The sequence below is a fragment of the Hippoglossus stenolepis genome, chromosome 2 (genome assembly GCF_022539355.2).
Source record: "Hippoglossus stenolepis isolate QCI-W04-F060 chromosome 2, HSTE1.2, whole genome shotgun sequence".
Classification (NCBI taxonomy): Eukaryota; Metazoa; Chordata; class Actinopteri; order Pleuronectiformes; family Pleuronectidae; genus Hippoglossus; species Hippoglossus stenolepis.
The window spans coordinates 20,652,906-20,665,083 of record NC_061484.1 but is presented as its reverse complement, the minus strand read 5'-3'; the positions used below and the strand labels follow the sequence as shown (position 1 = coordinate 20,665,083).

The 12,178-nt window shown below is 45.0% G+C and overlaps 1 protein-coding gene across 1 annotated transcript in view; it reads right to left on the bottom strand.

Moving 5' to 3' along the window:
- Window positions 1-2,611: 2,611 nt before the first annotated feature.
- Window positions 2,612-12,178, bottom strand: part of cntln (centlein, centrosomal protein) — an 82,860-nt gene continuing 73,293 nt past the window's right edge. Inside the window, exon 27 of the mRNA XM_035184126.2 lies at window positions 2,612-3,895. Coding sequence (XP_035040017.2) covers window positions 3,785-3,895 — 111 coding nt within the window. The 3' untranslated portion in view covers window positions 2,612-3,784. The remainder of the gene's footprint in view (window positions 3,896-12,178) is intronic.

The following is a 12,178-nucleotide window of genomic DNA, read 5'->3' as shown; positions in this document are numbered from 1 at the left end:
CTCCTTCCCAGGAGCTCAGGCCATGGCTTTAGAGAGACGGCTGCCATGAGCAAGGCTTAGGACAGTCCAGGGGGACGGAGAGAGAGGGAGAGAGAAGTGTAAGTGCCAAGGAAGAATGCAAGTGCAGGAAGAGTGTGGTCACGATGGACAAGACAAAGAGGGAGAAACATCCAAAAAGCTACATAGGATAATGTTTATATGTATGACCACACACAGATGGTGGCAGAGGGGTCCAAGAAATCTGAGACCTCTTCTCTTTCCCTGTGAAGTGGAGAAGTTACAGATGGATCCCGAAACTTTCCCCCCTTCCTCTCACTCTATGCCTCTGCTTTATCACAAAGCATCAAAACATAGCTTTAGTCCCCGAGTGGCTGGCCTTTTTATCTGCTCCCTAGCTTCCCACGGCAGGCCGCATCCACCCATAATCTGCTGCCGTTTCATGTCTGGAGTGCAGTGGAAGAGGATGAGGGACTTGTTCAAGTGGAGATCAATGAGGTTGTATACATAGCATATGTGCATCAGGAGAGGGAGATTCCTTTCCTGTCTTTAATTTGGCATTTTTCACATTATACCCCTGACTTCAATTTCTTAAGATTTCTGTCGTACACACTGTAAACAGCATCTACCTCTTGTTACTGAACCGGCTCTCTGTGGATCAGAACTGTAAACATGCTGCATTATTCATTTGTCAAAAACACATTTGGCTGTGTGTCACAAGCACCTTGTGTTTTTTTTTAAGACAGTGCCAAGTGTCTTTGCGTGAGAAATCAAAGCAGACTGGTGTATTGGCAGCGGTAGCCAGGGTGTGAAACTGTGTCAGTGAAATAAAGGAAATCACCAGAGGCTGTTCTGAGGGATCTGCGAGGACTAATTGTGCATCGGTTGGAGGCTGCAGAAACTCTCGGTTATTGCTTTGACTGTTCTTTGTAGCCGGGTGACCGGTCTCCCACCCAAGTGGCGCACACTCACGGCAGAAAGAGAGGGAACTTCAACAGAAAAGCCTTGGGACACACAAAACACAAACACATCATCGATCGACCCCAAAGTCAACCCGCGACCCCTGACCTTCCCTTCCCCTCCAGGAGCAATCTCATGCAGGACTGTGTGGAAAGAAAAGAGTACAGGAAAGTTGGATTTGGAGAAAGAGACCGAGGCAACAAAATGACACCAAGTAGATTGTGTTGGAAGGAATAAAAGAGGAAGGCAGGAAAACTTTGAATTTGGAACTACTGATCAAAGTAATTCCCACAGGAAACCTCGCTTAATGAGAGCTGCACCAGAGAAGAAGGGTGGAAGACAAGGAGAGAGTGAAGGGGAAGAAAAGAAGGGCACGGCACGCCATTCCTACACAGATAGAAAAAACGAGATGAATCATACACAGCACCTAGTGCAAGACGTGTGCGTGTGTGTGTGTGTTGGAGGGTGGATGTTTGAAGGGTGTTTTCAAGATTGTTTTAACGTCTTCACTGAGGGAGCGTCAAAGGCAAGGCCAGGTTAATTAAACCCAAGGGAGCACCAGCTGAGGGGGCCCGCATTTGAATATGTCATAGAAATAGCATGAGTGTGTCAGCCGAGGCCGGAAACATGTTGACTATGCATTACGCACTTAAAGGAAGAGAGAGGGAGAAACACAGACAGTCAGACGGCGGCAGAGGGGGGGCTCGGGGATAATTTGCGTGGCACTGAAGCCTCTGTCTCTTATACCCGCTGTGCCACCGGATTTCTCTGAGTTATTAATGTTTGTCATTAGCCACATTATGCTGGAGGACAGTGACTGGGAAAAAAAAAAAATGCTGAAATTTATATGGGACAAATATTGACAATAGCTGGCTCTTGGGTGTTGGAGAAGAAGAAAAGATGCAAACTATGTTAATGAATGGTAATTAACCACCAGGGTTTGTCTCTCCTGGATCCCGGCTAAATTGGTCCCCGAGTTGCAGCGAGAGACAGTCCTGGCCTAATCCTTTATTATAAAAAGATAAAGGAAAACGACATCATTAGCATATATTCGAGAAGGGAGGGGGGATTAAAAAGTGGAATTATTTCTTTTTAATTCCTGAATGGAGGATTCTTCACACCATAGTTAATTATACATAATAAAAAAGAAAAGAAAGGGGGAAAGTGGTAAAGAGGAAAACAAAAGCTAGAAGAGGTAAAGAAGGGAGTTAAAAAAAAAAAAGGGATGATACGAAGGGAGGAGTGTGAGGTCTCTTGTGTAGGAAGCCGACTCAAGGACAGAGGAGACCAGGATCATGGTTTAATATTCAAAATGAATAATAAGAGAGGGAGGAAAAGGGAAACAGATAAAAGGCGTCGGAGGTAGATATGTCAAGGATGGAACCGCTCCTCTAATACACCCCTGTGCTGTGCTGCGTGTGTGCTCGTGTGGACCCTGGTTAATGATGTCAACAGCAGGGGTCACTTGTTACAGACGGGAACCATGCCAACAGTCAGCTGTCAATCATGAGAGAGGTTCAGGACCCCCGCTGTCCACCAGAGATCCTCAGTCCCCACCACACACTGACTGACAGTCCTTTGAACCGCTGGCACGAACCGCATACAGCAGAGCGTTTAGACCAGACCCTGAAATTCACCACAACAACACAGTGTGGACAGGAAATAAGAGAACTGAGTTTTATTTGAAAATCAAGAGAAATTATTTAAAAAAGAAAACGATTGGCACAATTCACAATTACATTATCAGTAGAACAAATACAGATTAGAAATGTACAATGGAATATTACCAATTGAGGAAAAACAATATCAGAGATTTATGGAATTAAGTTTTGATATAACAGGAAAAAAATCAAATTTACAAACAAAAGTCAGAATATCACAAGACAGAAAGTTGTGAGATTACATTACCATAAGTATCTGGACAAAGATTGTGCAAAAAATGTCTATTCTGAGGGAAGAACCACAGAGAATTGCCTCTTTTGTGGAGGATTAATTGTTCGGTAGTAGTCGACTGTAAAGTTATCGTTGGTTATATTATTATTTCCAAGTGTTTTTTTTTTTCAATATTTTCCGAAAATTACAATTTTATTCTTGTAATATTGTGACTTTTCCCCCTTTTTTGCCCAAAATTCAGATTTTCTCTTCTCGTGACATAGTCTTTGTTCTCCAATATTCTTTTCCCTTTAAGTGGCCCTACTACTCCATCACAGAAAAGATAACAGTTTATATAGCTTCAAGCATCTCAAGCAGAGTTAATTAGCATCAGAAATAAATACTCCAATCATTGATGGGGTCTCTGAGAGCAGAGCAATCAGGTCTGATAAATGGATGTAACCTCTTACAGTGAACATTCTGCTCTGTGCTGCACTCGACTTTCTCAAAGTGTCGACTTGGCATGGCTAGGTCAAGTCCCTGCACCCTTAGGTCCTTGAGTTGCCAAATAAATTAGGGGGAGAGGTAAAAGAGGGTAAAAAAGTCTCACTTAAACATTAGCGTAAGCATTTGCCTTATCACCCCAGGTCTGTGCTGAGAGTGGGGGAGAGTGGCTGCACTGTAAATTAGCTTGGCGCTAAAGGGCCCTGTCTGATAGACATAGTGCATTGAGGGCTAACACAGATGTCGAGGGCTCATTTACAAAAGCCAGGCTGCTGTGTTGCGCCAGTGGCCCAGAGTGAGTCGACAGCGCTTTTCTCACAAATATTGGTTCTGCTTCCCCGGCTCAGCTTGGCTCAGCCCACCTCCCACTGAGTAGGAACCAGTGAGGGAGAGAAGAAGGGAGGGCAGAAAAAGAAGAGGATGACAGTTTTCCCAGCCTCAGCCCAGGGAGTCAGGCTTTTTCGCTGACTGGTGTTGCGAGCGTGGCCAGCTCTTCTGTCAGCACTTTCCTCTCCTTCATCTTCACACGCACAGCCTCCATTAGCTGGCCGGCAGAGGGGATCTGCAGGGGAGGGGAAGGATAGAAAAGGGGTGTGGGGGCGGTGGTAGAGATGGGTTAGAGGAAAATGAGGAAGACACAGATACACCACTATTAAAAAAAAAAGGGGGTCAGATGTTTGACACCCGGCGGCTTTTCAGAGAGCTTATGTGTTGTTTTGTGAAAGAAGAGAACCTAAGATGGGGCCTGAGGACTCGTGAAACTTTTGAGGGACCATTCGCGTTGAGTGCTTTGACGAAGCAATTCACAAATCGGGCTGCGCAGCAGTAGTTTCAACTCCTCATTTCACACTTTACTCTGACCTGTTTTAAGTTATTCTCCAGACTTTTTCTTGCCTTCATGGATAGGACAGATGTACGGAGAAAGAGGAGACGACGTGTAGCAGAGGCCTGAAGACCAGAGGTGGACCTGCGGCCGCTGCAGTTCAGCTACTATTTCAAAGGAGTATTTCAACAATATTTTTTACAACAAAGGTTCATAGTTTTCCAAGTCTGACTCAAAGCATCATTCACAAGCCTTTATGTACATTTACGCAAATTGTGTTGTTTTTCCTGTCACACTGTCTGATTAATTCCTTGAGTAATTCCTTGGTGAGAGATAGGAAACAAAATCTATCTTCCTCGTAGGTTCAGCCAAACCTCATCAGTTACATAGATCAGGGGAGTATCTATAAAGTTACAACCTTCTGTTACTCTCCCTCTCCTGCAGCTCAACAAGGGGACGTTAAAAAATAGTTTTTTGTACAAAACCTGTTGTAAATTTGAGTTCCAAAGTTCCAAGAACAATGTTTGGGAAAAGGAAACATAGACATATAACTTGGATCATATTTTTGCTTTGAAGGAGAACAGTGGATTTTCCCCGTCATCTTACATTGGAATCGTGTCAGAAATGGATCACTTCATGGCCAGGTAAAGTGTTTTAATGCAAAAATGTGAACCCGTCTTTTGAATAAAGGATAATGGCAAACTGTGCCTTGTTTTGTTGGGGCTGAAGACACAGCACACTTTCACCAGGAGTTAAAATTTGTCACTTTTTAACAGATATAAAATATAGAATCAGTCGAGGCGTCACTGGAGACATTTATGACATTGTTGTGTTTACTGAATTGTATCTGAGCAGGGGAGGTGAGTGGAAGAGAGCTGATGTCCACTTAATCACACAGGATGAAACATGTTGAGCATGAAGGTACTTTTTATGTGTTTTCTTAATTGTTGTCGTGCAAATGCTGGAGAGGTGAAGATAAAGAGGTGGGCGGGTCTCTCCTCAGACTTCAGTCTAATTTAGTTTTTCCTCCTGAATCAACACAAGGATTTTATGGTCATTAGGACGCCTGATCAAAGGGAGGCATTCTTACGATATCACCCATAAATATTCACTTCAAGTTATGTGCCTTTTACAAGCGCCTTCGCTGAGCGAGGGAAATAAATTAATTCCCTGAGCAATTGTCCAAAGCGCATGGCCTGAGATGAGAAGTGGACGGGCCAAAATAAAGATAGGGATTTTCGAAAATATTTCACTTTCTTATCCCTTAAAGAGAATGTGAACGATGTAACTTACTTAACTGTATAACATCTCCAGGAAGGAAAGGGGGGAAATGCAAGGTGTCGTGTTGCTCTGCTCTGACTAACACAAACTCACAACACACATATTGGTATTAGGTCTGTGGCTGACATCTTTTAAGGACACAGAAAAAGCACTGTGATGTGATTTGAAACCATCAACTTATCAATTTCCAATACAGCTGCAGAGTAAGAGCCTCTGAAACTCACATGCACATATGAAAACTCGCCCAGGCCTCCCGCCCCCTTGACACCTCTCTCTTCTTCATTAAAGGTAACAGGATATGGGAACACAAGGCCCTGTGTGCTGGGAAGTGAGTGTTAAAATGTGTGTGTGCGTGTGTTTGTGTGTGTAGCATGTGTTGTACAGTGGGGAGTCAGTTCCAGCAGCACTGGATGCATCAAACACACAGCGCTATTCCACAGAGAACCACTACACTGGAGTAACTGCTGAGATATCTCCCTCTGCTGCGGTCCATCTGGGAAAACTCTCACGTTCTGTCTCACACACACAAAGACACCCACGCACAGACAGACACACACACACACACACACAGACACACAATTTCCTGATCAGCTAATTGCACTTAGAGCCACTAACTATGCAAACAACCATCACTAAAATAGAGACACAGCCACAACACAAGGCTCCATGGGACAGGAAAGTGGGAGACTGGATCATTAAAAGTACAAATATGGGAATATGGGTAAACAACGCTAACAGGTAAACATGATCTAGATAAGGCCAACATGAGTACGACTTCAGCCAAAAACATGATACAACTTTGACAGAAAACATTCAACTTTCACTCAACTTTAAAATGCCCGAAGTATTTTGGGGAATTTTATGTTTTTTTATCGGTGCGGCGGTTAACGCTGATTGAATCCCAGTTGGGTTGAGGTCTTTCTGTGCGGAGGTTGGATATTATTTCTGTGTCAGCGTGGGTTTTCTCTGGCTTCATCTCACAGTCCAAAAATATGCAGATCGGGGGTTGGGTCAGATGGAGACTCTAAACTGCGTGAATGGTTGTTTATGTGTCAGCTCTGCGATACACTGGCACCGTGTCCAGGGTTTACTCAGCCTCTTGCCAAATGTCAGCTGGGATTGGCTCCGGCTCCCCACGACCCCAAAAGGATAAGCGGTGTGGATAACGGATGGATGGAAGCTTTTATCACAGACAGTAGCGAGATGACAGGAAGTTAGAGAAAGAAAGATGTTAGTCTCCAACCAGAGTTGAGCGGGTATGCTGCAGTTCATGATCACTGTCTTAACGCCTAAAAATACGTGGGTGCCCCCTCTCAACTCCTTCATGACAAATCAAAACCTTTAGAAACACATCCCTAGATTCTGGCACAAGGAAACACAAGCATTCAAACTCACAATCAAGACACCATCGCTCCCTTTCATCAAACTGCCACATTTGCTGGGGACCGATACCCTGCAGGGTGGTTAGAGGAAAGCTGTGATGCAGCTGCTCTACCTGATCCCCTGGGCTGCTTAAGGCGACGTTAGGAACTGGCAGTAATGTTATGCTACAGCTGATTTAGTCAGGCCCCTGTCCCCTTTGGCAGACCTCGCCAACACCGGCGCTGAGCAACACTACCACTGTTTTGCAAGAGGTCCTGTCCCCTTTGGCAACACTGAAACAGCTACTATAGCATTAAGCCATGCTAACTCACATCCATTACTATTCAACAGGCCCCGCAGAGCAGACCTTTTGTCTAGGTGTGATTTCATGAACACGTTTCAGAAGGGATCTGACGAGTAAAGCCACTGACACAGTGTGTGTATATCATCTATACATATGTATATGTGTGTGTGTGTGTGTGTGTGTGTGTGTGTGTGTGTGTGTGTGTGTGTGTGTGTGTGTGTGTGTGTGTGTGTGTGTGCAAAGACAAGGACAGGGGCTGCAAGCAAAATGTGTTTTTATGAGCCAATTAAATGACATTGCTATTCTACAGCCTGGGGCACTCCTCAAGGCGAGGAGCAGCTCAAAGTTGCAGCACTCCAGTGACCATTGTCTGGTAGTGGCATTACACACATCAACTTTTTTTTTTCCTTAAAAGATCGATCATTCCAACTCTTTTGTCTTCTCCCTTGGAACGAGTTAGCGCATTGGCCCAGTTTGTGTGTAGCTGCAGAGATCGTGTCAGGCGGTCGGAGAGCTAAATGAGTAGGAACGAGAGGGGAGGGGGATTCAGAGAGTCTAAAAGAGATATGAGGGTGTACATCACCCAAATCTCTGCATGTGCTCAGCAAATAACTACTGAGTGTTGCCACATTATCAATTGTAACAGCCATATATAATTAGGGAGGATGTATTCTACTGCAGAAGTGACGTTTCTGTCCTTTTAAAGTCCTACAGGAGTGTGTACCTTCAGAAGTCAGTGATAAACAAAGATGTACGCTCCTGCTTGATTTCATAATAGCTGTAAAAAACAAGGTGTCACATTTCCGTGGAATGACTAGAGTGTTTTCAAAGTGCTGATAGATTCCTGTGATAAATCTCTGTCCCTGGCTGCTGAGCCGTCTTCCATCTAGGCCACTATTCAAGGTGAGGGAGAAGTAGTTACAGTAGTTTGATCACAGAGGGGAAAGCAGCTCTTTGATCTTTGATCTTCTCACTTTTGTTTGAAAATCAAATTTATGATACAGGGGAATAACAACAACAACAACAACATGATAAATAGAGTAAGAAGAAGCCAGAGCACAAAGGCACTATACGAAAAAGTCTTGCATTTGATTATCTCCGATAATGAATATGTCACATTTGCAAAAAGGGGCTCAGGTAAGAAAACCACTAAAGCACCGACAAGTCTATTCTCTCCCTCTCCTCCGTAATTACCTACCCCTGCAGCAGAACAGATCCCTCTCCTTTCTCCCTTTAGGCCACTAGAGACTGATATGAAAGGGAATTGGACACTTGGGGCCACAAAAACTGTAATTAAAAATCTCTCCTTTTCTTGATAAGTTGTTTGGAAACATCATTTCAGTGCGCAACATGCATTTGTTAGGGATCTGACCTAAATACACCCTAGATTAAACACAGGGAAGCACCGGGTCTTTGTTTCAGGTTCCTACTCATTAGGTGGGAAAATGAGGTGATTCAGACACAACCGGGGTGTAAATATAGAAAGGTGATATCCATACGAAAGAGATGCAACCTTTAGGTAGAATTCAGCAATCGAGAGCACAGCCATGAATAACAGTACGGCTCATGTACTGGAAGCAGTGACAATCAACTAAAGTGGCCGTGCCTGTACAGCGAACTGTCACATACAACAACATGACGGAGGGAAAAAGGTGTTTGTTCAGTGACATAAGGGAACGTAACAGAACCAGCCATTTATTCAGTGAGGAAACGTGAACATTATCCTCTTTATGTGTTGACTTTAAGAGTCCACTGTGCTCCAGAGAATGACCCCTGGGTGCAATAAGACTGGCAGCAACGTCAAAGCTCCAAAATAGCATCACACCTCAGGAAATAATTATATAATTCACGTGGCTTATTCAAAACCATTCTAGACTCCTGAAACGTTTGCCACACTGTGGTCTGCCTGGTTAAGTAATGACCCTTTAATGGCAAAGGAACAGCACCAACACACGTGTGTGCTGTTTCTATTTATATGGATTTAAACACACTGAATAAGTCACGCTGTGCTACGCCATTAACAAGAACTTTAACACCAGTCTCCTCCAGGGAACTCCCTCCTCCAAGCCCCCACCGCTTTTCCAGTGACATATTTACAGTACAAAGGCTCAGCTCGAGTCCCCTCCACGCACATACAAACACACTTACACAGACAAAAAAAGAGTGGCTGATTTAATTAGCTCAATCATTAAATGAGGCTTAATTAGAGTCACTTTCCTTCGGAGAGAAGTGTGGGACTCAGAGCCGTTCCTTGTCATTACGGAGGCATAATGAGCCACACAACACAACACAATGCACTTCCTCTCACGCTCACAGCACCGACAACAATGGGAAACTTTCTGAGACACCAAGTGCTGAGGCTTTGTTGTGTTTAATACCGAGGGTTAATGATGTAATGCCCTGAGAAGTGCCAATATGGAGCGGGGTTTTGTCAAGAAGTGACTTAAATACAGTCTGTTATTTAACATCCTAAAAACCATGTCCTTAACGGAGCTACAGCGACCTCTCCCCAAAGTGCAATAAGGACAGAAATTACAACAATCATTTCAGCCCCGTGGTCCATCCATTAACACCTCTGATGTTTTATAACGTGTCCAGTCCAGATTGGTCCGGCCTGTCTCCACTAGTGTCTTAATGTTATGTTCGCCTGCTTGTTATAGTTTGGAGGCTGATAAGAAGTGATGCCTGTACGTCTCCCCCGGGTGTGATTGTGAAGTAAATATTAGCTGGCCCTCAGCGTCACCCCATACTAGTAAACCAAACCACTGTCCTCTCATAAAGAAATCAACAGAGTCAATGACTTTTTAAATGTTATTATGCTGTCATGAGGCTTGAGATGGGTACGTGTGTGTACAAAATGAGTCTGAAAAATGATCTGGGGGGAACGTGTGTGTTTTCGTGCATGTGCACACGCTTGCATGCACATGCTCCTCCTGTTCATTATTGGCCAGCAGCAGAAGCCAGTCATTTCCCTGTCTTCATAAAGACTTGGCCCATTAAATTCTACCTCCAGTCAATAATTAGGACTCCACAAATAAACCAAAGGCAATTAAATCAATGCTTCCCCGGGTCGGTGCCTGGACCCTACGGCCCACATGGACACTCCATCTTCACTGCTGGCCTTATTCATGGCGGGTTGCTGTGGAGCCATACAGTGCACCCCCTGGCCTGCTCATGATTATTAGATAGCACCGTCCCTCGATCCTGACTATGGAGCGCTGCTTATGGTGGCTCTCTACTGAGAGGCGTAGGGTTTGATTTCATTAACTCACCAGTGGAGGTGAGAGACGAGGAAATGAATGCAATGTTTCATTTGGTTTTGAGTGGACATGTGGGGCAGCGGTGAGGGGCCTCCGGAAATCTATGCCACTTCGTTGGCATGAAAGGATCCGTAACTCAACATATATACAACCACATTTCTACACAACACACTTGTTTGCCAGCGTCTCGTGGAAGTCTCTCTTGTTACGTTGACATGTGGCAGTGGATGACAGTGATGGCGAATAATAGTCCACATACAGATACACACAAACCACTCTTCTGGTCTTTCACACATACACACACTTACACAGAGATACGACACAGAGTGAGTGATGGGTTTGCTATTGACAGGGCCACTGAGATAATAAAGTGCTGTCCCACTGGCAGCTCCATTAGGCACTGACAGTGACAAGATGAGGCTGTCGTGAGTGTGCACACACAAGTGGGTACACATACCCGCACATACGCACAGAGATGGACACAACCTCATCCTCTTTCAGTGACAGCCAGCCAGTTAAGGACATGGATCTCTCTCTCATCTTTCCTTTCACTGGGTCTATTTCTGTCTCTGTCTTTTTTATCCAAAGAAGAGTGTGTGAGTGCAGCTCAGGGGTAAGATCATATCATTATTAGGGGAGTGTGTTATTAGTGTCACAGGCAGGGTGACAGGCCGGGCCATTCCACTTCACAGATGTTCTGCTTGGTGAGCCTTTCATAAGCTATGACAGAGAGTAGAGAAATCAAGGGGGCACAGTATGATAGTTCTTGAAGTCTTTTCCCTCACTAAGAAAACGCTGGCTTCTCCGAATCAGCAGACGTGTTGTAGAGACATATTATTATCAAAGCAGTTTTTAAAATGTCACAGTAAGAGATCGACTTAAACTGAACAAGATTCAGATGCTAAAATAAGTCAGAAACAAAACAGCTAGAGAAGAGGACATAGCAAGACGTCCCCCTGATATGACAGTAGTCTTTTAAAAACCAGAGAGCAAGGAAAAGGCAAGTTAAGAAAAGAGAAGAAAAAAATTATAAATAAATAAATACCACCCCCCCACAAAAAAAAAAACAGAACAAGATGGACTTGAAAGGGGGATAGAAAAAGTCTGTTTCAGTGAGGGGGGATGACTGCGGTGGTCCCAGCGGTCCCCACAGGGACCTGGGGGCAAGTCTCAGCCTTGTCATACACCGCTCTTCTCCTCCTCCTCGCCCCACACCAGCTCCGGCAGCCCCCGTCCTCCACCACCCCTGTTCTGCCCACGGAAAACGTCGATAGCAGGCTGCTGGTGCCGAGGTCTCTGGTGGACACTAGCTCATTCTCCCGGCATCGACAGGCCCGCCAAATCAATATTTAGTTCCCCACTAACAAGCTGCCTCGGGGTCTGAGCCAGAGAGAGAGAGAGAGAGAGGGAGGGAGGGAGGGAGGGAGAAGAGAGAGAGAGGGAGGGAGGGAGGGAGAAGAGAGAGAACGAGAGAGAGAGAGAGAAAGAGAGAGGGAGAAAGAGAGGAATGCGGGACAGTGGAGGATGGCAGAGAGAGACAGAGAACAGGGACTGAGAGCTGTCCAGCTAGAAGGGAAAAACATGGATTCAGTAGTGTTTTGTATGTATGTGTGTGTGTGTGTGTGTGTGTGTGTGTGTGTGTGTGTGTGTGTGTGTGTGTGTGTGTGTGTGTGTGTGTGTGTGTGTGTGTTAGTGTGGGAGGGGGAGAGGAAGGTGGAAAGGTCAGAAGAAGATCTGGGGAACAAGAGAACAGTGTCTGGTGTGTGTCGTGGTGCGGAGGCGACGCATGAGTGCCTGCGGCAGCCGCTGACAAGA